The sequence below is a fragment of the Pholis gunnellus genome (assembly GCF_910591455.1).
Source record: "Pholis gunnellus genome assembly, chromosome: 11".
NCBI classification, from domain to species: Eukaryota; Metazoa; Chordata; class Actinopteri; order Perciformes; family Pholidae; genus Pholis; species Pholis gunnellus.
In genome coordinates this window covers 10,459,518-10,484,437 of record NC_136538.1, presented here as the reverse complement: position 1 = coordinate 10,484,437, position 24,920 = coordinate 10,459,518, and the positions used below count along the sequence as shown (strand labels likewise).

The 24,920-nt window shown below is 43.1% G+C and overlaps 1 protein-coding gene across 5 annotated transcripts; it reads left to right on the top strand.

Moving 5' to 3' along the window:
- Positions 1–3,018: 3,018 nt before the first annotated feature.
- golga4 (golgin A4) lies at positions 3,019–23,942 on the top strand. 5 transcript variants are annotated; one of them, XM_079168922.1, is made up of 24 exons: positions 3,019–3,208; positions 4,335–4,412; positions 8,238–8,306; positions 8,409–8,735; positions 8,878–8,925; positions 9,033–9,089; positions 9,167–9,265; positions 9,800–9,953; positions 10,091–10,281; positions 11,339–11,422; positions 11,771–11,918; positions 12,009–12,187; positions 12,518–12,616; positions 12,718–12,873; positions 13,234–17,024; positions 17,119–17,240; positions 17,638–17,705; positions 18,276–18,362; positions 19,750–19,770; positions 19,964–20,032; positions 20,383–20,458; positions 22,170–22,255; positions 23,036–23,122; positions 23,262–23,942. In XM_079168922.1, the coding sequence occupies exons 1-24, from the start codon at positions 3,131–3,133 to the stop codon at positions 23,274–23,276; spliced, it is 6,189 nt and encodes a 2,062-aa protein (XP_079025048.1). In that variant the 5' UTR covers positions 3,019–3,130; the 3' UTR covers positions 23,277–23,942. The 5 variants fall into 5 exon arrangements, with proteins under 5 accessions (XP_079025048.1, XP_079025046.1, XP_079025050.1 ...); XM_079168920.1 differs by having other exon boundaries at positions 17,638–17,768; XM_079168924.1 differs by lacking the exon at positions 19,750–19,770.
- The last annotated feature ends 978 nt before the right edge of the window (positions 23,943–24,920 follow it).

Genomic DNA, 24,920 nt, shown 5'->3' with positions numbered 1-24,920 from the left:
GGAGGCACGGCACGAAACAACCAGATGACAACACCGCGGGAGGTGGGAAAGGGGCAAAGGATGGCCAGAGCGCAAAACGCTTAATCATCAATCAGTGTCCAAAACAGTTGTTACTTCAACCTCGGCACAATACCGACACCATTTTAAAAAAAGGGAATATAAAATAATGCTTGGCCAACTTTAAATATATAGTGTAAAAATAAATGAGTGGCTCATTAGCATTTTTTACTGAAAACTGCTACGTTTACATCTTGTTGTATTGAACATATGCACCTACACACACACACACACACACACACACACACACACACACACACACAGCATGGTAAATCTGGCCTGGGAGGCAGATTGTTAGTGGTTTGGCAAATGTATTGCACAACTTAATAAACTGCCGTGCCATGTGGAAAGATAGAAATCTATGTGTCAAGGCTGGGCTGCCCAAACAGTGACAGTCAGCTAGTTGTCTGTGGTAAAATCTGCTTGAATAAACTACATGGACATCATCAAACATCTGCTTAAAAGAACATAGGCACAGATTTTAAATTCACGTCAGTCACTTAAATAGAGACCCTCTATGAGACTGTTTTAAGGACACTTAAAGAAACAAGTAAATTGGTCTTTGGTACCATGGACACCAGTTGGAGTCATTCATATTATTGTGGGGATTTTACCACAAGTAAGCCCTTGATTGCCAGCTTGACCCGTCGTAGAGTAAGGCAATGCTTTACTATAATTGTCTACCTCACAATTTTAAGGAAGGAGAAATAATGAGGGGAGAGAGAATGAGATGTGAGACCTCAGATGACCGTCCTTCAGGACGGGAAAAGAGGTGCAGCCAGAATCTGGTCGGCAGAGAGGATTTTGGAGAGGAAGGAGGTGAGAAAGAGCCGTAACAAGCAACGCCAATTCAGGAAGTGCATCAATATTTAATCAGTTTGGCCCGTTCTGTCAGGAGGGAGCCTCCCCTAGAGAGACAATTATGTGTAAAGTTGAAATTCCAAGAGCCATATACCTTTACACTTAAGCACATATTGTATCAGCTTTTCACAGCACTGACCGCTGGTTGGAAAAAAACCATAACATTTGCTTGGTTTTCAGGTCCTCCTTCACACATGTCTTTAATTGGGCATCAATAAACTTCACAGGGCAGTTGTAGCTCTCTTCCTATTGATCTGGTCTCTGAAGCCTCATTGTGTGGTCAGCAGTGATTTGAGGTGCACGTTACTCCCAAGTGAATGTGATGGGTGGTCCCCCCCCCCTTTAAACTTGCTGTCCAACAACGTCTGTAAATTTGCAGAAAGGCCTGAAGAAACTAATTTAATGATTAAACTAAGTTGCTTTCCGAAACAAAACAGCCATAGCAGACATACAACCCCTGTTTTGACTTCGTATCCTCTCTGCCTTATGCCTCAGGGTGACTGCCGCATGGTATAGGAGAGCTCCATCACTCTGCCGTTAACCACCCATCGCTCACACTCACTGTTCCAGGCACCCATCATTGATCAAAATCCCTGCTGAGTTGCAAGCATTAGAGTCAGAATGGTGAAAAAATGCAAATCACATCTTGCTTGTAGTCTTCATTTTAATGGATTTAAGGACCAAAATGGCATGCCTTGGATTCTTTCTGCACCAGTCAGCAAAGACGGATTCAGAAATGTTTATTTCAGATATCGGCACACTGCCAGATCCCAAAGAAAGGAAAATAACACATATTTGAACCATGACTCACAGTGTGATCTTTTCTATCAACTTCTGTCTTAAAGTTGTCATAATACCCAAGGACACTATGACTCACCCTGATGAAAAGCAAGCATGCAGACTGTCTATTTTTTAGATATGCATCGCTATAAAATTCATCAGAGTCCAGGGACTTCACCACAGATCATCACATAAACAATAAACAAGAGCATATTGATATTTTTAATCTACAATATGTGTTATTGTTTTATCACTGCGGCTCAGTATGGGCTCAAACAAATGTTCCCCAAAGATGATGTGTGTTGGCCCCCACGCGATGGGTTCTTCATCCCCTTTGCAGCAGAAAATAAACCCAATAAAATATTTTCTATTGACATTGTTCAGGTGTAGCAGCACAATTAATTACCAGAGGAGCTAAATTGGCAACACTGTGACTCTGCAGCTTTCCCCTGTGACATTCAGTTTTAGGGATGCCACCAAAGAATAAAGGGAAAGTAATGAATCGTCTTTTAGCAGGGAAACGTAGTACCGACTATGAAAACTGGATAGCACATACAGTATGACACATTATGTAAGTCTTGGTATTTTTGCTTTGAACTGGCCTGTAGCGTCATCTTATTAAAACACATTGAAACAGTGTCCTCTTCTGTCCAAGTAAGGACCCTGCAGTAGCTTTTATTTAGCTTCCATATTCATTATTGAGGCATGCAGGGTTGTTTTTAAAGTTTAAAGACTTGCAGGTCGGTACTAAGACAAATCCGATGATGATGGAAGGGGTAAGAAAGAGAGGTATTTTAGGTATTTTCACTGATATCATGAGTAGCATTACATATATATATGTATTTAATATACATCCTATACAATTTAGCATGAATACAACAAAGTATGTAGCGCCATCACTAAACTTTTGAAACAGGATATTTCTGAAGCCACTGCATTAAAAAACTCATGTGACCAGTAAAGTCAACTATGTTGTAAGTTTCCCCCATATAAAAAAACATGTTGTGAAGGCATGCTCATACGATACTGATGTGTAACAATATTTTTCATGCCAGCCTATGATATCAAGGGTTTTCAGGAGTTGCTTTGCCTTTTGTAAATAAAGTGCCACTTCAAACTACTAATGGGCAGCAAAATATAAAACATTCACTTCTGGTAGGGCAGCTAATACCAGTAAGCCAGTTTCCTGGAAAATCAAGGCACTTGTGGCGCTGTAGCTAATTTAGTCCAGACTGGCCCTTTAACTCTGACGTTTCAGTTTTCCTCCACGTTGGCCGCACATGCGCAGAGAGCTCCGTCACCTGCTGGATATCAGAAGCGAACAAGGAAGTCTGGCACTGAGGACTTGATGTCAGGCTAAACTTAACAAAATACATCTCTGACGGTTAGAAGTTATTGGCTCATCAGCTGTCAGCTACACCAGCGTGACAAGATGTTTAAAAAACTTAAACAGAAGATAAACGAGGAGCAGTCCCCGCAGAGGAATGCGCAGTCGCCCCAGCAGGCCCAGGTTAGTTGTTGTGTTGATGGGAGCTAACGAGCTAAGCTAACGTCTGTTTACATTGCTGAGGGGCTATCGAAGGAAGCTAGCTGTCATTTCGCAGACGTTATGGTTCACATTTAGAAACTGATTCTTTGTAATATCTCATTGACACATCTTAATAAGATGTCAACTATCGTTAAACAGTTACTTGTATTCTCAATTGGCCCATTTGTTCTCCTCTAAACGTTAGCGCCATGCTAAGTAATGTAGCATCCCAACTTAGCTGTCAGCTGCTGCTGCTGCAAGTAAGGTGCGTTCAAGACAACTTGTAACTGGTTCACCACGTCATCTCAGGTAGAAAAGAAAACCAGTCAGCCAACCGTGAACTTCGTTGTAGCCTATACACGAGTCATGATTTCTATAATAGACACAGGCAGTATATGGGCGGGTCTGTTTTATGTTGCTTGCATTAGCTGAAAGTGGATGTTTGCTTGCAGCTTTATTTGACTTATGCAAATCCAGCCAGTGCCTACATCAGAGAAAATAGGATTCAACGTTGAAGTTAAAGTAAATAATAATTGGAAACGCTGCTTTGTTTCCTGCTTAACTGTAGTTTCCAGTATAACTGACTGTGGGTTCATCATAACCCTGCTGGTCAGGTTCAACCTGTCCTTAAATGCAACTGCAGCTTGTCAATGTTTTGCATATAATAACACCATTTATTGAGTATTCCTCTATGTTTTAAACAAAGATTATTTAGCTTCTTTAGAGGTATAGTGTATGAGTTCATTGCTTTGTGGACTTTCTGTTAACGGTTTGGTTTGCTCTTTATGCACCGTGACCCTTGTGTAGACTTCAGTTTACTACTTGTTTGTGTCTGCAGTTCATCGCGCTCATTGTCTTGCCGTAAAAGCAAAAGCAGATTGGGTTCAAAGGTGAAGATTGACCATCAGTGGGGTAATCTGACAAGAAAAGTTAGATTAGGCAAATAGAATAAAGGGGTCAATCAAATAATTGTATGTCAGGGAGCCAAAAAATTTGATTTCTCAAAGGCCTCGTCAGAATGGGGAAGAAGAGCATAGATGTGAGTGTGTAGTTTGGGGAGAGGGATGCTGTGTTTTTAATACCAACACTATTTCATTTATTTTAACAGATGGGCAGTGGAGACCGGCGCAGCAGTCAAACCCCCCCGTTTCATTACGATGGCTCTCCCTCTAGCGGTGACAGAGAGGTGAGCGTGGGGTCAGCTTCTGATAGATATGTTTTTAATATCTTTGAGCTCAAACTGCAGCCCGCAGAGATGCCATATTCTCTCCCCAGCTTATATTCTAATTTTCAAAAAGCAGAGTCATGTTTCTGTCTGTCATGTGATTTGTTACGCTGAATGCTCCCTCAATAACACACCAGTCCTTTTGTGCAAGTCAGTGACCAAGTAGCACTTTAAAATACTCTCAGCTCTCTGTCCCAGACTGAACATCATTTGTTAATAATGACAAAATATGCACATTAGTCAACGCACTAATTCCCAGAGCGTATTTCCTGAATCGCAGCTGGTGGAATTACTTCAGGCAACAAATGACAATCTGTCCACACAGCGTCCTTAAGAGCCAGAATAACATTGTGATAACGGCTGTTGTAGAGCGATCAGCACTGCAATCTCATCACAGGTATGGCATCATCATTACATGCGACAATGACTTCGAAACTTAGATAAAATTCAGGACATTTTGCTGTTCATTTTTAAAGAGCACACACATAAATAAATATATATATATATATATATATATATATATATATATATATATATATATATATGCATATATAGCTTTTATTTAATGACACCTGGGTAATTTTTTTTTACCGTACTGTCCAAAGACATTCTCATTTAGACATATTGGGAACAGCGTTTTAATGGTGGTGGGCAGACCATAATGGAGCATGTGTATGAATAATTGATGTGACATTCTCTCCGTGTTTTTCTTTCTCTGTTGATTTGTTGCGATACTTTTCGGCAGTGGATGTGGCCAAGGTTATGCAATACGTCTTTGACTCACCAGACGGAGGTAGACCGGCACTGAGTTACCGACCGGGACCGTAAGATTGATGATGCAACAACCGTGAATCTATTTAAGAGCTGAGATCTGGATGTTTACAGTCATGCCCGTTTGATCTACAGATTAAAAAAAAGAAATCCATGACACGTTTTGTTTTACATCTCATCACTGCCAGACTCCGAGCTGGAATAGTGCCAGTGCCCCCTTTATATCTCAGGTTTTCATCCTCCACTTTCTTCCTCATGCTTTGGAGGCACATGTGTGTTGTTTGTAACTCGGGCCCATGATCGGCCTTCAACCTCTTATCACCGCAGCATATTTCTTCACCTCACAAATCTTTAACACTTTGACATCTCTGAGAGTGTTTATTTGCTTATTGGAGGCAGATTTGGCCTATTTTTTTTTTTTGTTGACAACATCATAACTTACGTCTTACATGCAGAGATGTCAAACTGTTCATAACATTAATGTTGATTGAGTGTTTCACTTTCCCACTTTCCTTATTTTTCTTCCTATTCCATGTCGTCTCTCTCTCCCTGTCTCTCTCCTCTCTCTCTCTTTCTTTCTCTCTCTCTCTCTTTCTCCTCTCTCTCTTTCTCTCTTTCTTTCTCTCTTTCTTTCTCTCTCTCTCTCTCTCTCTCTCTCTCTCTCTCTCTCTCTCTCTCTCTCTCTCTCTCTCTCTCTCTCTCTCTCTCTCTCTCTCTCTCTCCATCCACCCGTCTCTCTCGGCCAGCCTCGTCTGGCTAGACACTCCCTTCAGCGCTGTTTCACACTCATGGTGTTGTTTTTCTCATTGCTCTCTGTGTTCCTCTCCTTCCCCCACCTTTCGTCCCGTTACTGCACTGACGGGGGTCAGATGCTGGCCGGGATGATAGCCGAGCCCGCTTTTCTCTCTGAGTATACTATCTTTGCTCTGGACCATTCAAAACAACCCCAAACGGCCCAGGTAGCCAGTGTGGTGAGTTTGTCCCCACTTCGTGTCTCTTCCTCCTCATCTTACTCCTTCTCCTCCTCCTCCTCCTCCTCCTCCTCTTGCCCCGTTCCTTCCTCCCTCCCGTCTCCATGCCTTTGGGGACTCGGTAGAGGACTGTGGCCCAAGTAGGGACAGCTTGTTCCCTGCTCTGTTTCCTGTTTCCTTTGGATTTAGCAACAAGAAGGCATCTCATAGGCTAACCCTGCATCCGATGGGCGTTCTGGTTTACGCTGTGGGATAGAAGCTTGTGTGCTTTCTGCTGTATGTTGGTGTATCGCCCCACCTTTCAGTTCTTCTAATCTGTCACAGAAGGAAGTATCGTCCCCTTGTCTTTAGGTGTCCTTAGTTGCTTGCCTTATAGACCCCCAACACCCTGTTATGTTGCCTGATGGCCTTTGTCCCCTCGCCCCACAAGTCTGTTTATTTGGAGAGTTGCCGGTTTTTCCTTTGACAAGCTATGGGCAGGCAATTTAAGCAGTTGAAATGTTAAATTGTTCGTAACTTTTCCAAATAAACAAAAAGACCAGAGCACCTTTTGTCGATGCTCTTGTGTAGCTCTAGAACTAGATGATGTGTGTTCATATGTGGAGGCAGTCAGAAGAAAAGAACATTTAAAACAATTCATCACATTTTAAATGCAGACACTAAAATCATTTTGCTAACATTTCGTACGTCTATTTAAATGTCTAAGATATATTCAATGTAACGTGTAATATGAAGTGTTTGTAAAAGACTTTAGAGATAAATGGATTGTTGCTCTGCAGTCTGGAGCATTTGAATGTGTTTCAGCTACAAAAACCACCGGTGTCATTATGATCACCACAAATATCTTAACTATACCAATGTCTCTGTCGTGGTCCGTCTACATCTTATTCAGGTATTATAAACATATCCTCACAACATGTCCATTGCTCCGTCCAATGACAGTAATTCCATCAAACCATCCCATTCATTCACTCATTTTGTTGGTTTTTACATTTTATTTTGGAGGGACAAACTTGTTTTGTCATTTGACGAGCTAGATTTAAGGAATCTCTCTGTCTCTTGGAATCATGTTTGTGTTGGTTCTTTGATTTTAATCAGTTGCTTGTTGTCTGTGAGGATTGGGAAGTGGTGTGCTTGGTACTGAAAGACAGTAGAGAGATTCAAGTCTTCTACATAGGATTAGACGCGTGATGAAGTAATATTCATTCACATAAACCTGTGAGAATGAAGTGAGCAGTGAGGTATCGGCTTGTTTAAATAAGGAGTTTACTTAGAAACTTATTTACCCTTCTATATAGCATCACTTCCAGTAAAATGAGCGCTTCCTTTGTATTCATTTATCTCTATTGACACATACATTTACACGCTCATTGAACCAAGCAGCTGCCCCTATACACAGCAGACTGAAAATATGTTTAATCATTTGGTTTTAAATCTAAATCCCTGACATAAGAAACACTACAATGAGCATTGCTGCTTAGTAAGCTAAAACAGATCCTGGACGAAACATCTCATCAAGAACTTTTCCACAAGAAACAGGACAGACGTGTTGACTGTATTGCACAGTAATCCAGAGGACGGAGTAGCTCGGAGCTGGACAAGAGAGGAGAACATTTGCTTATCCTGATCCTGCTTCTAACAAGTCGACTAAACCAACTAAGCTGCTAAACGTCCACTTAAATTACGATTCTCTTGTAATACAGCTGCACACGGCACTGCCAAGCATCTTTAATTCAAACACCGGCTGTCCTTCTTGACTTTTAACTGTCTTGTTTGTTCTGACCTCATGGCTGTTCTGTAGTCTAGTCTTAACCCTTTTTGTTTGATGTACGGTAGAGATGCCTTCTTTTTATGTATTTAACCCCCTCTGTTTTTTCCAAGTTGCATGAGGGTACCCATTGCCCCTGCATTGCTCCCAGCAATTCTAATATTGCTCCCTCCAGAGTAATCAGGGAGAGCCCCGCTGGGTGTGGATGACTAACTGGTCCAGGACAAGCCCTCTGGCACGGTTGTCCCTTTGTCTCATAATGTACTTTATCTGCAGAGCACCCCTAAAGGAGCAGCAAGATCTCCCAGAGGTAGCATCAACGGGGATGGAAGTGCTTCTCCTCATGTACGTTTGTCACCCATATGATCTTCGTTAATGTTCTAAGGCTCTCGCTCGTTCTTCGTTTTTAAATTAGCTTTGCATGCGATGTGTTGATCCTCCCAACAGAGAGAGGAGACGCCGTCGTTTGCCCAGAAGCTGCAGTTGAGAGTTCCCTCGATGGAGTCGTTGATTCGCGGTGGTGCCAGTCGGGCCGAAAACCTGTTCCGCTCTCCGTCGAAAGAAAACCTGGTCCGGAGCTCGTCGCGTGAATCCCTGACACCTTTGGGAGAGAACGAGTCCCCGGGCGCCCCCTCGTACGATCCCCCCTCGGATATCGAGAGCGAGGCTGAGGAGCCACCAGGAACTGCAGAGTCCCTTTCCAAAGAGCAGCTGTTGCACCGACTGCTTAGAGTGGAGAGGAGCCTGGGGAAGTACAGAGGGAAGTACTCGGAGGTAAGCGGCTCCCAGAAGACTCAGATGTTAAGTTGTCACCCTGTTTTATCATGTAGCCATAGAAGTGCATAACTCTAGTTACTTTGATGTATCCTCATTCTTTCTTCCCCCTTTTACTAACCTCCACTCCTTAACCACACAGCTGGTTACTGCGTACCGAACGGTGCAACGAGATAAAGAAAAAACGCAGGTAATTTACTTCCACGTCGGCTTCTACTTTATTTATGATGTGAGGTTCAGGGGATTGAAGACATGTGGCATCCTGAACTGATCAGATTTCTGTTTCCTTCCCTTCAGGTCATCCTCAGTCAGAGTCAAGATAAAGCTCTCCGCAGGATAGGGGAGCTGCGGGAGGTAATGGCTATATGGTGTGAATGTTGTCATCTCTCTAAATCATTTACGCGTTGGTGAGCATATTGAATGACTTCTAGGAGCTACAAATGGACCAGCAGGCCAAGAAACACCTACAAGACGACTTTGATGCTGCGCTGGAGGAGAAGGACCAGATGATCACTGTGCTCCAAACACAGGTGAGTGGTGAGACACGGATGGTGGCGTGGAGGAGGTGAGGGTTTCTTACGAATGTATCATTATAATTCTTTGTATGGCCTCTCATGTGATTGTGTTTTTCAAGCACAATAAAAAACAGGGTTGGAAAAAACAACATATACAAGACTTTGATTAAACATGGCTGATTAACAAAGAGATAGAAATATTAAAGAAGTCAAAGAAATTAATTGCTTTAAAGGAATTCCATATAATAATTTGACTGCAGTGATCAACTAATAAATGTGGCAACATTTTACATCCCAGACACTAACTTAACATTAGTCTTTGTTGTGATATAATAACTTAAACCTTAGAAATTGGCTCAGCCTCTTTTGTGCACTTGCAATATTTGCAAAACAGTACGACTAAAAACATAAACGACGAAAAAGAAAAGAATAAGTGGTGTTGTGTGTATTAAAAGTTACATTTACAAAATTAGATATGCATGGAATAAGACCAGATTTGTAAGAACTCAGAGGTTTATTTCACTAACTGTTCTTTGCTCTTTCTAACAGGTCGCTCTGTTGAAGAAACGAACCAAGGTGGTCACTGACGGTGCTGTGCCACCCAAGGGTGACGTCCCTCAAGCTGAAGATGCAAATTCAGACTCAACCTCCTCCACACAGAGTCCTCTGAAGGAGCAAGGAGTAGAGCCTGAAGGCACTGAAGGCAAGCAAACTCTTTATGTATCGTAGTATTTTGTTTAGAAGTAAGCGCAAAAGTTACTGTTTCTGAGAATTATATAATAACTTCTGTGTATGGTTAGTATTATTTTTTTTAACGAGTGCATTTTATTTTCTGGGCAGGAGAGGGCAGCAGTGATCCAACCAAACTAATGGAGGCGCTGCAGAAGCGAGTGACGAGGCAGGAGAACCTGCTGCAGAAGTGCAAAGAACTGATGCGAACACACAAGGAGCGCAGCGCCCAGCTGGGCAGCGAGAACGAAACCCTGCAGCAGCAGCTGCAGGAGAGACTGCAGGAGCTGGAGAAGATGAAGGTGGTTAATCTGTGTTCAGCGTGTGTTGACCTCAGTCACGCAAGACAGGGTTTATCAGAATGAGGCTGGAATGAGAACACTGTCTTTACTGTTCAGGGTAATTAATGTTGTGCTGCAAAAGTCTCTGCCGGAGTCTTAACGGTCCACTGATTATGCGAGTCAATTATCTCAGGGACCCAGAGGATTGCTGTGGTCTCTGAACATCCAAATTCTCTGGCGAAGCTCCAGGGCGGCGGTTCATGTCATGTCATGTCAGCGTGACTGAACCGCTGTTTTCATTGATTTCAAAACATTTAGCTTCAGCGGTATGATGATGTGGCAGCGCCTGATAAGAAATGTTTGTCGTTCCAAAGACACGGTTTATAATAATAGACAGCTGGCCCGTCCTGCGTGGTGATTGACTTGTCTTCATTTTGTTTTGCCATAATTGTTGCGTTGGATCTGCTGTGTGTTTGGGAACAGGGCCTTTCCTGTGTCAGGAAAAGCAGAGGTTAACAGGCGTTTAGCCCTCTTAAGCAGCATGAAGGCATCCTGGAACTGCTGGGTGGTGCTGTGCTCATCCCCTTCCTCAGACAAATATCCCATAAAACAGACCATCTGTCTTAAGATTCCAGACCTTCAGCTCAGGGACGTTTGAATGTATCGTTTACAGTCTAGTTGAGAGTATTGTACGCTGTCTTGTCTTTTAAAAAAAATATATTTACAGTAAAACTATTAATTTGTGCAATTTGTCTGCATAGACACTAATGTCTTGTAGCACACACGGATCAAACGACTGAGAAATACAGACGTTTCCTGTTCTGTAACCATTGGTTACACCGCTACTACATGCCGCTGCTGCTGAAACTGGGCTGTAATTTGGGTCGACTTGTTGGTTTAGCTGGGCTTGTGTGCACTCTCTGGTTATTTGGCTTGTGGGTGAGGCATCCTGGGTGGTAGAGAAAACATCTCATTTTGAAGTTATCTGAGCAAAAAGCCTGTGCTGGATCTGAAATGGCTCTGCGTGAAGTTCAGGACATTCTCATTTGTAATTTTGTCAAATGGTTTGTGTTTCTAGGAACTGCACACAGCGGAAAAGACGAAGTTGATCACTCAGCTGCGTGATGCCAAGAACCTCATCGAACAGCTGGAGCAGGACAAGGTGAGTGAGCGGTTGTTTAAGCTTCAGTCACATCTTGATTGAAGGTCCTGCTGATTCAGACATGACTTTTTTTTTTTTTTTTGGGGCTCTGCCACGAAGTAAAGAAGTCAGACACCTTGTAGTCCAATAATGTTTCTCTTAAACTTTGACCCCAGCTCTGCAGGACGGACAGCAGCTCATGAGATCTGTGTCTCAATGCTGAAAGCACTAAAAGTTTTACAATTACAGACACTTGAGCTTGCGTTCGGGTGTAAAATACCGAGATAGCATTCATCAAATCAATATCGGTGTGTCGGTTCATTTGTTGACCGTACAGTTAATAGGTTGATAATGTTTGATGGCTTTCAGGGAATGGTGATCGCTGAGACAAAGCGCCAGATGCACGAGACCCTGGAAATGAAAGAAGAGGAGGTTGCAAAGCTACGCTCCAGGCTGCAGCAGACTACCGTCCAGAAAGAAGAATTACAGGAACAGAAAGAAAAGGCTGAGAAATCAGGTGAGTGTAATCCACTTCTGTACGTGAACATGTAAAGGGCTCATCTGGAAATGCTGATGATATATATTTTCTTTTCTCTCTCTATCAAAGCATTTGAAGAACTTGAACGAGCGCTGGGCGCAGCTCAGAGGGCGGACGAGGCCCGAAAACAGCTGCAGGTTCAGCTGGAGGAGCGAGTGAAGGACGTTGAAAGAGCCAGTGAGGAAGAGAGGAAGAGTCTGCAGCAGGAACTCACACGAGTCAAACAGGAGGTCGTCACCATCATGAAGGTCAGAGACTGAATGGCATTACCCTATCAGTATGAGTTGGCTATTTTGGTTGCGTTTCTTGGACTAAAACATGTCATAGTCAATTAATAGAAGTGTTTACATCAGAAAAAATAATAGGAAACTGCAAACACGTATTAAAAACATTCAAACATCTGCAACTGACATGGAGGAAACTGCAAGGCAAATGTATTTTGATTGTGATTTATTTACTTTGATTCATTTTGTTGCTATTTCTTTTTCTTTTTTAATGTATGTTATGCTGTAACATGTCTTTGATAACACAGTAAAGCACATATAAATCTGATTTATTATTATTATTGACATTATTAGAAATCATCGGAGGAAACGGTTGCCAATATGGAAAAACTCCACAGTGAAGCTTTGGCTGCTAAAGAAGAAGAGATGAGTGTCAAAATCAACAAAGCTGTGGTACGTGCCAAAGGTTTTCATTCGTCTCATTTCACAACATAACATCTGACTCTCACTTTTGAATGTTGAATGTTTTCTGTTTGTGCTGCTTGTGTATTTAGGAGCAATGCAAAGAGGAGTTTGCCCAGTTAGGAAATGAGTGGGAGCAGCAGTCCTCTCTGGCTCTGGAGGATGTAGAGCTACAGAAGGTAGCTCTGAGGACTGAAGCTGATAACAAGGTTAAAGAGATACAGCTGGAGCTGGAAGCTGCAAAAACTGTGAGTTGTTGTTGTTTATATATATATATGTATATGTAGTTATAGGGAGACATATTAATTAGGGCTGAGTGAATCCTTTGACGCTCAAATATTTGTTCATTTCCATGTTAATTGTTGTACAAAAATGGTAAAAGTAAAAGTAATTTCCCATGAAATAAGGGTAAACACAAGTGCTATAATACTTTAAAAAACTGTTTTATTGTTATGTACACACCTCCCTCATTGCCCTTGATACTTTTAATATTGTACTGTTAATAAATACTTTTTAAAATATCTTAATTATTGACCATTTGTTTTTATAGTTGTCCTGTGAAATGATTAACTGCAGTGACTTCATCGAATGATCTTGTGTGCTTGCAGAGAGTATTGGAGCTGGAGAGCACTCTGGAGAAGATCTCGCAGGACGGATCAAGTCTCTCCCAGGAACTTTCCGGCCAGTTGGACGAGCTGAAGAATAAACACAAAGAGCAAATCTCTGCATTAAAGGAGAAGCACCAGCAGCAGCTGGAAAAGCACAAGGGCACCGGAACCCAGCTCAAGGAAAACCACAGAGTTGAAGTGGAGACCCTTCTGAAAGATAAAGACTTGCAGCTCCAAGCACATGTTGAAGACATGAACCAGAAGACTTTGGAGAAACTGGATGCAAAGCAGGCCGAGCTGGAGGCAGTATCCGCTGAACTTTCTGAGGCTTTGAACAATAAGCAGCTGCTGGAGGGGAAGTTGGCGGCAGCTGAAGATGCTCATAGTTCAGCCCTACAGGAACACGAGAAGAGGTTTCAAGATCACGTGGAGAAGCACAATGTAGAGCTCGCAAATATCAAACAGGAGCACGAGCAGTCGCTTGGTGGTATGGAGAAAACGCTGAAGCAGGAGCTTAACGCGTTGAGGATTGTTCTGACAGAGAGGGAAAAGGAAATCAAAGAACACATGCTAAGAGAAAAAACACTAAACAAACAGTCGAAATCCACTGTACAAGAATTAAATGTCAAAGTCAAGGAGCTGGAGGAGCTGCAGCAGTGTTTGTCGCAATCCCAGCTGGAAAGTGGGAGCCTCAAGGAATCTAATGCACAGTTAAGTCAGATGTCCGAGGCTCTTGATCAGTGCAAGAAGGATTTGACAGATATGGAGCATCAGTTTGAAGTAGCAAAGAACGATTGTCAACAAAAGGAGAAGGCGCTTCAAGAACTAAAGGACCAATTACAACAGACCAAAAAGCAGCTTTCAGAGCAGAAGAAGTCATTTAATGCAGAACTCAACACTAAGCAGGAAGAAGTCGCTTGCCTCAAGAAACAGCTGGATGATGAAAAAGCTGCCCTCGAGAAAAAGATGAAAACCACCATTACTGAGTTGGAAGACAAGCTGAAAACACAGGAAACAAAAATGGAAAAGATCAAACAGAAGGCCAAAGAAATGCACGAGAGTTATAAGAAGAAGCTGCAGCAGAATGAAGAAACCATGAAGAAGGAACTCGCAAAGAAGGACAAAGAGCTTCAGCAGACGGAGCATCAAGTACAGGAGAAAATTGTAGAGATGGCCCAAAAAAGTTCCCAAGGCCTCAGCAGTGCGATGTCAGAGCTGCAGGCCAACCACAAGGAAGAGGTGGAGAAGCTCAACAACACGCACACGCATGAGATTGCGGAGCTGGAGCATCATTGGCAGGAGAAGTTGGGACAGCAGGAGGAAGAGTTAATGGAGAAACACTCGCACATACTGCAGGAGAAGGCTCAGGAACTGGAGGACGTCTCTCAGCAACTCGGCAGAGGCAAGGAGGAGAACGAGCAAGTGTCGTGTGAAATAAAGGATTTAAAGGAGGGCCTGGCGATTCGAGAAACCACTGTGCAGAAGCTGCAGGAAGAGCTTAACGAAGCGGCGGTGAAGCTTGAAGGTTTGTCTCAAAGTGAGGCGTTGCTCAAGGAGCAAATGGAGTCAGTGGAGAGGAACCTCAACCAAGCTCTGAACGAGAGAAGCTCCCTCCAGGACCAGCTCAACGCGACCAAGGAAGAGAACAGAGAGAAGGTGAAGACCTTGTCGGGAAAGTTGAAGGAAACGGAGAAGCAGTGTAAAGCTCTGAAAGGCTCCAAATCTAAGGAAAGCAAGGACTTGCAGAAAAAAATGGAGGAAACTGAGATTCAGCTACAAACCAAGGAGGCGGAGTTCCAGCAGCAGTTAATTACGATCACAAACCAAATGGAGCACTACTGTAAGGAGGTTCAGTCCAGAGTGGAGTGTGGATCTAATGAGCTGTGTCAAAGAGTTGAATGTAGGTTAAAGGAGCTGAAAGACGGGCTGCTCTCCAGTCAGAAAAAGGTAGTGAATCTCAAAAACGTCATCCTCACCAAAGTAGATAGAATCTGCACTTTAGAGGAGAATCTCCGCCAGCAGACGGAGGAGAATAAGAATCTATGCATTTCACTGGAACAGATGTCCGCTCAGGTAAACGCTCATCTGGAGCATATCAAAGCCTTAACACATGACAAAGAGAATCGTTCTCAGTCCGTCCACGAGAAAGCTCTGCAAATTGAGGAGCTGAGTGAAGCAAACAGACTCATGTCGGAAAGTATGAAAACAAACGAGTTGCATATCCGTGACCTGGAAAGCATCGCCAGTGATTTGAAAAATCAGCTCGCAAGTAGCATAAAAGAGAAGGAGGAAGCCATAAATCAGCTGAGTCTGCAATATAAAGAGGAGCGACAACAGGCGGCTGCTCGAACCGAGGAGGCCGTTGATAGATTAGAGCAGGAGAGAAAGTCTGCTTTAGAGGAGGCAGAAGCACTCAGGAACAGTCTCTCTGAGTATGAGAAGAGGACAGAGACCAAGTTCACCCAGAATGACAACACTATCACCTCTCTGCAGACCAGGCTCGACGAGCTGGAGCGAGAAATCTCTGAGAAGAATGAAACCCTGCGGAGGCTCACGGCGAGCATCGACAATCAGTCCATCAGCAAGTCTGAGATGGACCAGGCGCTGAGCGAGAAGGAGCAGAAGGTCAGCGGTCTTACCTCGGAGCTGGAGGGTAGCGTCCGTCGACTCGGCGAGCTCCAGGAGCAGTTGGCCTTAAAGACGAAAGAGTGCGAGCAACTCACAGCTGACCTCAAACAGCAACACGGCGTCAGGGAGAATGAAAAGAGAGAGTTGGTGGAGCAGCTCCAGCAGACCCAGATGCAGTGCACTCAGAATGGCAGTGTGGAGCAGGAGATGGTCGAACAACTCCGCTCCCTCGAGGAAGACAACCAAAAGTGCAAACGCCAGCTTGAAAGTCAACGGGAGGAATTTGAGAGGATGAGAGATGAGATCCTCAAGAGCAAAGAGGAGAGCGTGAAGGCAGCTGAGGAGAAGTTGTCTGCAGAGAGCGCCCGGAAAGTATCGGAGCTGAAGAAGAAAGCCGAGCAGAAAATCGGTCAGATTAAGAAACAGCTCACCTCGCAGCTCGAGGAAAAAGAGCAGGCGGTGAAGGCTCTTCAGGCCATCCTGGAGGAAACCGAGAGCAACGTGGCGTCCGGCAAGCGACACACAGAAACGTTGGAGGAGAAGACGAAAACACTGGAGGAAGCTCTCGTCAAGCTGAAGGAGGAGCAGGAGCAACGACTTGAGCAGACTCTGAGTAATGAGAGGCTCGAGAAAGAAAAGTCTTTAGAGGATTTGAAAAACTCGTACGAAGAGAAGTTATCGTCGCTTCAGAGAGACGCAGCGCAGGAAGGGGAGCTCAAAGGAGCTGAGTCTGCGCTACGCGAAATTGAGGCAAAGCTGAGAGAAGCAGAAGAGGGGAATGGAAACCATCTCGCAGAAATCAATCGCCTGAAAGAAGAAATATGCAAGAAGGATGCCCAGCTTGAAGAACATCAGGCCGCTATCAAGCAGCTTCCGAATCCGTCAGGAGCCGAGGCTGAGATGGAGGTGGAACGTAGCAGCGTCCAGCAAAACAAGAGCGGGATGCAAACCGAGACGGGAAACCACTCATCGACGCAGGAAGTGGACGGCGATTCTCCGGAATCTCTCAAGAGCAATCTGAGTCAGCTGAAGAACGAGAAAGAGAGAATCCACAAGGACTTCGTCCGACTACAGAAAGACATTCGAGCCCTGAGGAAAGAGCACGAACAGGACCTCGAATACATGAAGAAAGAGCTGCTCGAGGAGAATGAGAAAAAGCTGAAGTAAGTATACGATGACATGTTATTAATGAATTGTATTTAAGCTTGTGGTGCCAATAATGATTTATTGCATTTCCTTTGCTCTCCGTTCTAATAGACTGGAGTTGGAAGATGTGGAGATGAAGCACAATTCTAATATCAAGCACTTAATGAGGGAGTTCAACACACAGATGGCTTTGAGAGAGCGGGAGCTTGATACGGCGGTGAAGGAGACCATCGGTGAGGCGGCAGAGAATCCTTCTGCTTTCATGACATGAACCGTTACTGCTGTGTCGTGGAGCGTGGGAAATAAGTGCTTGAGACCACTGTGTGTTTGCTGTGGTGAAATCATTTCAGTATACGACCAAATAACAATGGAAAATCAAAGTGAATATGATTAACTTGCGTGTATAACAGCAGGGTGGAATAACTACATGGACACATGATGCATTTTTAATCTCCACACACGGGCGGAAAACAAAAATGAAGGGATCATGGCATCTGAATTGCCTTGTTTCCTTCATGGTTTGAATCGTGTTACTTTCCAAGTGTGTGACTGAGCGGTTTGGAATATGAATTTGTTGGTTTTTTTTAAGTGCTAACTCTGGCTTTTCTCCCCCCCCTTTCCTCGACACAGCGAAGGCCCAGACAGTAGAGGCAGAGCTCATGACGAGCCATCACGAAGAAGCCAATCAGCTGAGGAAGGTGATTGGCGAGAAGGAGGATGATTTGCACAGAACTGTTCAGAAATATGAAGAGGTTTTACAGGTACATAGATGAACCCCACCCGCCATTTGGAAGCTGTCACTGTACTAGTTGGCAGTCTAAAGCAGAGGTTCCCAACATTTCTTTGTCAGACATTTTTATTCATCTCAACTGTTATAACTCCACTTCTCACGTGCTAAATAATTTAGATACTTAATCACGTTGTTAGGGTGTTTTAGCTGAATTAATATGTGGTTATTAGATTAGAAATTTGATAATAAATTCCACTACTTTACAATCTGTCTACATATCCTCCTTGGGGGAGTCACTGGTCTTAAATCAATCATCAATGAACGCCTGCTGAATGATTTATATTTGGAAACTGGTCAAGTGATTTCTGAAGAACATTCAGTGTCTGGTATAAAGTTGTCTCCCGTACTGTCTCCAAATATAATTAGGGCTGGGAGGTCTGAAATAAGGCAGTGGGCGATCAGACCGACATGCTTGAGCTGTGATGCTGAGATGAAACATAGGAAGTGACTCAGCCGTTGTTCTTTATTATTTTTTCAGAGTCGAGAGGAGGAGATGGGAAACAGAGTGTGGCAGGTTCAGAAAGAACTGGAGGATTTGCAAGCAAAGGGCAACGACCCCGTTGAGGTACAAACATTTACACACATATTCACCAGGGCCAACATCTGTTGATGCATTGGGAACATTTTTGCGTTTACACAGATGTAGACAATCATACCTGCAGCCATTAAAGTCTGTTATATACGAGACTGGAGGTTTAGATTAAATTCATACAGCGATTCTGTGGAAACCATCAGTCATTGTGAAGTCGCTTTGCGACGGCTGAGTGAAATAACAATGGCTGTATAAAATCCCTTTTTCTCAGCTCCCTTCCCTCCTCTGGGAAGAAGCTGTCTGATGGAAGAATTATTCGTTTTCAATGACTTCCTGATTCCGGACGTATTTTTTGCGAGGTCGTCCCAGACACCTCAATATTTGAAAAGTTCACATCCATGTTACCAGACTTTGGCAGTGATCGGTTATCTTCCCCTTCGCCTTGCTTTTGTAATTGAAGGATTCCGCCTGAAAGCTCGCGGATGATTTGCTCGCATACTTCGCTCTGATCACACTCTCGCTCCAGTCGTGTGGCTGCTCTCCAGAGCGCGCCGGATGGCGTGGAGCTCGTTCGAATCACTCAGGAATGTTCCCCTCGAAAAAACAAATTCCCAGAGATTGTGAGGCAGCAGCCAACCTCAATCCCTGTTCTCAATTATCATCATACGAGGTGATTCTGGGCTTTAGATTTATACTCCAGCAATACTCACGGGCATGATGTGCCCACTGGAAAGGGGCCAGATAGGACAAATGTACTCCACGGAGACGTTTTTTTACCCAGGTGTTGAGGTGCCATGAGACCCCGGCACAGATTCCTCTACCTTTTACACCGTGTCCAAACACACACAAACACAAAGAACTATGCTGCTCTCTCTGTTGCATTTTTCCCTGGTGAGGTAATAACTTTATGAGTGGATTGTGTGTTGGTTCATGCTGCGGGAGGCCTCTCCTTACTACAGGCCTCACAAACCATAATTCATTCAGACGGTGGGTCAGTGTGTGTCTCTAAAGAGACATCAGAGCAACACGCTTTCACAAGTCCAGTTTGTTAGTACTCACAGCTGTTAAGCTAGCAGCTTGTGGAAGACTCCGGTAGGTAGGGAGGGAGGTGCGCTGTCCCAATCATTTCATTTGGCAGAATGAACTGATTGGACAGGCTTATCACAGTCCTGCGACAACCACAGAAGCTGTTTTTTTTTTTGTCAGAGCATTTGATTTATTGATGCTGTCGGGATGTATAGAGAAAAATGTTTCTAAAAATACATGACCTACCCTTGTTTTAATTATTATTATTATTATGTCATGACTCAATGAATATATATATATATTAATATTGTTTACTCTCACTACACATTTATTTGTTTATTCTATTGTAACATACAGTATCTTCCCTTTCTTCTTCTTCTTCTTTTGGGCACAGATGAGCGCAGAAGAACTACAGGTGTGTTCGCTGGCTCCAGTATCACTGCTTTTACTGTCCCTATTATTCCAGTCCATTACCACTGTAAAACAATACATTGGTTCATAAAACATGTATCATTGACAGGCACATGTGTTTGTGCTTTGCATTACTTGTTCCACCATAAACCGTCCTGTTCTCACCGACGGTGATGTTCCGTCCTTCTCTCCCTCAGGCTCTACTGGCCGAGAAGACGACGCTGCTGAGCGAGGCTTGTCTGAAGGAGCAGGGCTTCGTCGACAGAGTGAGTGTTGGGCCTCGGGTGTGCTCTTCGCGGGGACAAGTGAACAGCAAATCCCATGAAGTGTATTCCCAGGATTTCGGGTGGCCTCCAGCAAGAGCAGCTACTGCTCTCCTGCTGCATCAACTTAATTACAAAGCACATCTGTTTACATTTGGTTTAACCCCATAAACAATCACAGCAACGCCTCCCACAGTTTTTCTCACACACACACACACATCGTCATTCTCACAAACATCCCCTGAGGATGGTAACAAAATGCTACATTAGGCTAATGCATAGGATGAACCCACTAGGGTCAAATAGCTTTTTTTTGTAAATGATTAATCTGTGCGTTTGTTTCTCCACGGTAGATTCACTCGCTTGAGGACAAGATTAAATGTTTCCACCGGACCACTGTGGTAACTCATCTCGGGAGCACATTTACAGGTAACGTTAACACCGTGAATCACTTAGTTCTGCTTCTTGAGCCAATTTCCCTTTAGCTCAGCACAACAAAGATGCCACGCAAAATGCTTAAACACGGTGCCATACCATGGGAAACATGTATTGTGGTATAGTAATGGGGATTTATTCTAGAGTAGCTGCTCTGTAGGATCTCAGAGGTGGTGTTTTGACACACTACCAGTCTGCCTGATCTGCCAGCCCCCTCATCGCTTCATGGATCCGAGATAGGACGAGAGATCCTGAGAAGTGTGTGTGTGTGTGTGTGTGGTCTGGTTTAAATATGCTTTTGAGAACATTTAAGCCAACTTAGCTCGGTAGAAGGCTTACTGGTTAAGAGGAGAGCTGCGGCTATAATTAGGGTTTGGTTAAGGTTAGTTTAAAAGAGAGGCGGTCTACATCTAGTGAGGGTTAGGGTGAGACAAATAACCGCTGTAGTTAAGGTAAGCCTCTGGGTGCTGACTGTAAGTCGACGCAGAATCCCCAAGTACATCATAAACCGAGCGTGGTGTGTGTGTGGGAGCGGGATGGGGGAGATTGAGTGAGTTGGACCCTCCTCCTAGAGCTTCCCTGCTGGTGTAATAGAGAATCTCCTGTCAGAAAAGGGGGCGGTGAAGACCCCATCGTTGGATTTAATGGGTTTTGCAGATTCTGGTCTTCACGTTTCCCACACAGACTTTTACTTCTCAAATCCTCTACTTACAACACACACACGATACCTACGCTGGCCTGTGTTACTGTGGATTACAGTACTCATTAGTGGGAGCATCTTTCACTCGTTATGAATCTTCTTAATAAAGAACAGAGGTTTTCAGGTAGAAGGGCCCTTCAGAGGGCTGTTCAGAGATGGTTTCATGTGTGGGGGGGGGGGGGGGGGGGGGGGTCGGCTCCGCTGGACCAACATGGGGTCAGGAGTTCAAAGGCTGTGGGATTTATTGGTGACCCAGTACCTCACACAAGACATCAAAGACTTGTATGCACTTCTCCATCACCACTTCCTCTCCTCTAATCGCACGGTCTCTCCAGGTCAATGCAGAGGCATTCAGCTTCGTCTCAATGATAATTCCAGATAAGCGCCGACCAAGTGGGTGTCGTTCTGTGCTGAAGCCCTGATGGGGGGTTTTTCAGTGGTAGAAGCAGTCGTCTTTAAGTGTTACCAGCCCTATAGCACAGTTTCCCATTCATAGTTTTTAGAGTCATGGTGGCGTTATAGCTTTGGGGCGTGGAAGTAGAACGTTCACTCTTTGACTCTTGTGGTATTAGTGTGATCATGCTGAGCGTTGCCATTCTTTCCTCTGCTTATAGTCGCTGCTTAATTTGAGCCCATACCTGTGCAGAGAGTGGCTCTGTGTATATGGCTGCTAACGCAAACATGATGCTCTGGGTTGTTGTTCTTTTATGAAGTGTCAGAAGTCAGCCGGAGCGTTTGACAGTGACAGGCGTTGTTGTCTGTCTGACTTTAAAACTAGACAAGAAAAAAAAGTTATGTTTTTAAAAATGTATCCTGATTTAGATCTTTTAGCAATGTTTTATTTGTATTTATTTATTTGTTACCATTTTTAAAAGTCTCATGAGTTACAGTATCTCTTTTACCAGAGAGACCTGTTGATTTATAACAGTCTCACTCAAGTATGCATCATTGTGTGGCTGACCAGGTCTCGGATGATTAAATGGCTGTTTTTGCTTGTTTTCACAGAACCGGCATACAACAGCAGTGAACCGACAGAGACGGAGTATCTGAGGAAGGTGTTGTTTGAATACATGATGGGACGGGAAACGAAAGTATGACTTTTATTTTTCTTGCAATATGATACTTTAAATACATGTGATTGCTTTATATGCTTCAATTTTCAGGTTTTTTTAGTTCCTATTTTCTAATATTACTGAATATCAGATAAATGAATATTTGTCTCCATCTTGACCAATGGCTGGTTGACTGTGAAAACACCAGGAACTACATTCGCAATAAGTCAACGCTCAAGCACTTGATGCTTCCTCAGGAAATCATACTTTAGGGCTGTTTAAATTCTGTTTTACATGTTGCTAATGGTTAGCGTTTAGGACGTCGTATAAAAGTCATGTTGTGTCCAGTCTTCTTGGGTATAACGAACAGCGATCTCTATAATTAACAGTGCTTGACCTGGTCCTAAAGTCAGCGGGACTGTCCCAGCTCCTCGGCACACAGTTAGTCTTTATGGCGGCATGGCAGACCACCCCGGCGTGGAGGATGTCCCCCCAGGCTGCCTGCTAGCATACACATCTTGCATGACGCAGATTTGCCATTTAAAGACATGCTGGCCTTGTTTAGTGTTGGGCGGTTAGGTTTCCTACACAGCGGCCCTGTTTCTGATTATCCCTCGTGTTTATGGGGAAAGGCATGCACTCTGGTAGATCGGCCTGGACTTGATTCTTTTTAAATGTTTGTTGGGCTTTAATTGTCAAAGAACAAGCTCCATTTGTTACAGGTCATGGTGTCAAAGGTAGGTCTCTTTTTTTCTTTTTTTAATATCTTATTGTCAAGGTTATTTATTTTTTGTTTGTTTGTTTGCTCCTCATCCACAGACGATGGCCAAAGTGATTACCTCCATGCTGAAGTTTTCTCCAGACCAAGCGCAAAAGGTTTTAGACAAAGAAGACTCAAAAGCGATTGTAAGCATCCGTTTACCTCATGAGGATACTTTCACTCACTAAAGTCTCCTCAGTCCTCTTGCACTTGTAAAATCACATGACGTACAATTCTTCATCGCTGATTGCAGGATTAATTGATTTCCTATCTGTACCTCCACAGCCTTGGTTACGATGAGCGTGTGAATGATTCGGGTATTTATGGATGAAGATCTGCTGCTGCTGAAGGGGAAGACTATCATGGATTTGATCAAGCCCTTCTTTCTGCATTTCTTTTTATTTTATGTGTGTTGGTGTGTGTATATGTGTGTGTGCTTGTGTGTGTGTGTGTGTGTGTGTGTGTGTGTGGTGAAGTATGCTTGAGTATAATCTAATGGTATGAGGGAATTAAAGAATATGCCAGAAACACAAATCTTCCATGAATCTACTTTTATTCTGAAATTAAGTTTGTTAATTTATACGTTTTAGATGAAGTGAAAGTGTTTTCTTTTTGTTTTAGAATATCTTTATACAGATTGGCTTGTGCAATAAATGATATAATGATCACGTATTAATGCTGAAGGGTCAGTTGATTTCTAGGCTTCTGTGTTGTGCTGTTGTCTGAATCACTTCCTCTGTTCAACAACCCTTTAACTGTGCACCCGCACCACATTGAGAGACACCTGTGGACCCTGTTTGTTTAACACAGCTTTTCTATGCTTTATATTGTGTCACTACACTGACATAGAGACACAAACACAACAACTGTAAATTGTACTATGATAATTAAGACTGTACTACAGGGCACTATATGACTTGCTATACATTTTCAGACTAACAAAATAAATCTTATTTACTGAACAACTTTTGTCACTCCTGTATCTTTATTGCCATTCAGTATCTTAAGGTGCGTGTTAAATCCAATAGCTTATCTCATTACCTGGTTTTAATGTGTAGTCTGTCTGACAGAGGATAAAGTATGACAACATCCTGTAGAAATAGACATGAGTGGAATGCAGACATCACAACAAATCTGGGTTTTAAAGATCCTATTGGTAGTGGGTCACAAACAACTGTAACCTTTGCTTGACCTATTTTTTTTCCTTCACAAAACAAATGCATATTCATATGTGTTAGACCATGGAAACCCTCATTTAATGGGAATCAGAATAAACTGTATTGGTTAAGTATGTTGACAAATACAGGTAAAGTTGGTATCTACTTCTATTGGAAGATTTGCTAGATTATATAAAGTGCTTCGCCATACATGTGACAGTAAAATGATATGTACAAATTATTGCACGATGTATATATTACAGTGTAATAGTTGTACAAACCTTATGGCTCGGGACCCCCACAAGACTTTGCAAAGATAAATTGAGGGGTTTGCCTGAAGATTAAGAAATAAGAGAAGCAGAAACAAAAATATTTCCACAACACAATATTCAGACTCATTTAATCTTTGCCTTTTTATTGTAAATCTTGATAGTTTGTTTCGTGAGGACTGTAAAAGGTATTTAAATTAAACAAGGAAATGTAAATCAATATTTGTTTGACTGGATACAACTGGTGATTGGGTTGCAAGTAGACATTGATTTTGCTTTAAAGGGACACCATGCAGTCAAACGTATTGGGAACTACTGTTGTTATATATATATAATGTATTAAGATGATTTGTCCCTAGAAAACATATCCGGGTGGGTTTTTATTTTGTAACATTTTGCAACAAAAGCTCTCTTATTACAAGCTTTGAATTCCTTATATTACAACCGTTTACTCATGTCTTTTTCTAATTGTGCTGACTTTTAAAGGAATTGCAATATCCCTGGGGATTTTTGTGCCA

Excerpts from the sequence above, each read along its gene's own strand:
- golga4 (XM_079168920.1), top strand. The coding sequence starts at position 3,131 with ATGTTTAAAAAACTTAAACAGAAGATAAACGAGGAGCAGTCCCCGCAG. Across the intron at positions 8,307-8,408 it reads ATGGAAGTGCTTCTCCTCAT|AGAGAGGAGACGCCGTCGTT; the intron begins GTACGTTTGTCA and ends TCCTCCCAACAG. Across the intron at positions 11,919-12,008 it reads AGAAAAGGCTGAGAAATCAG|CATTTGAAGAACTTGAACGA; the intron begins GTGAGTGTAATC and ends TCTCTATCAAAG.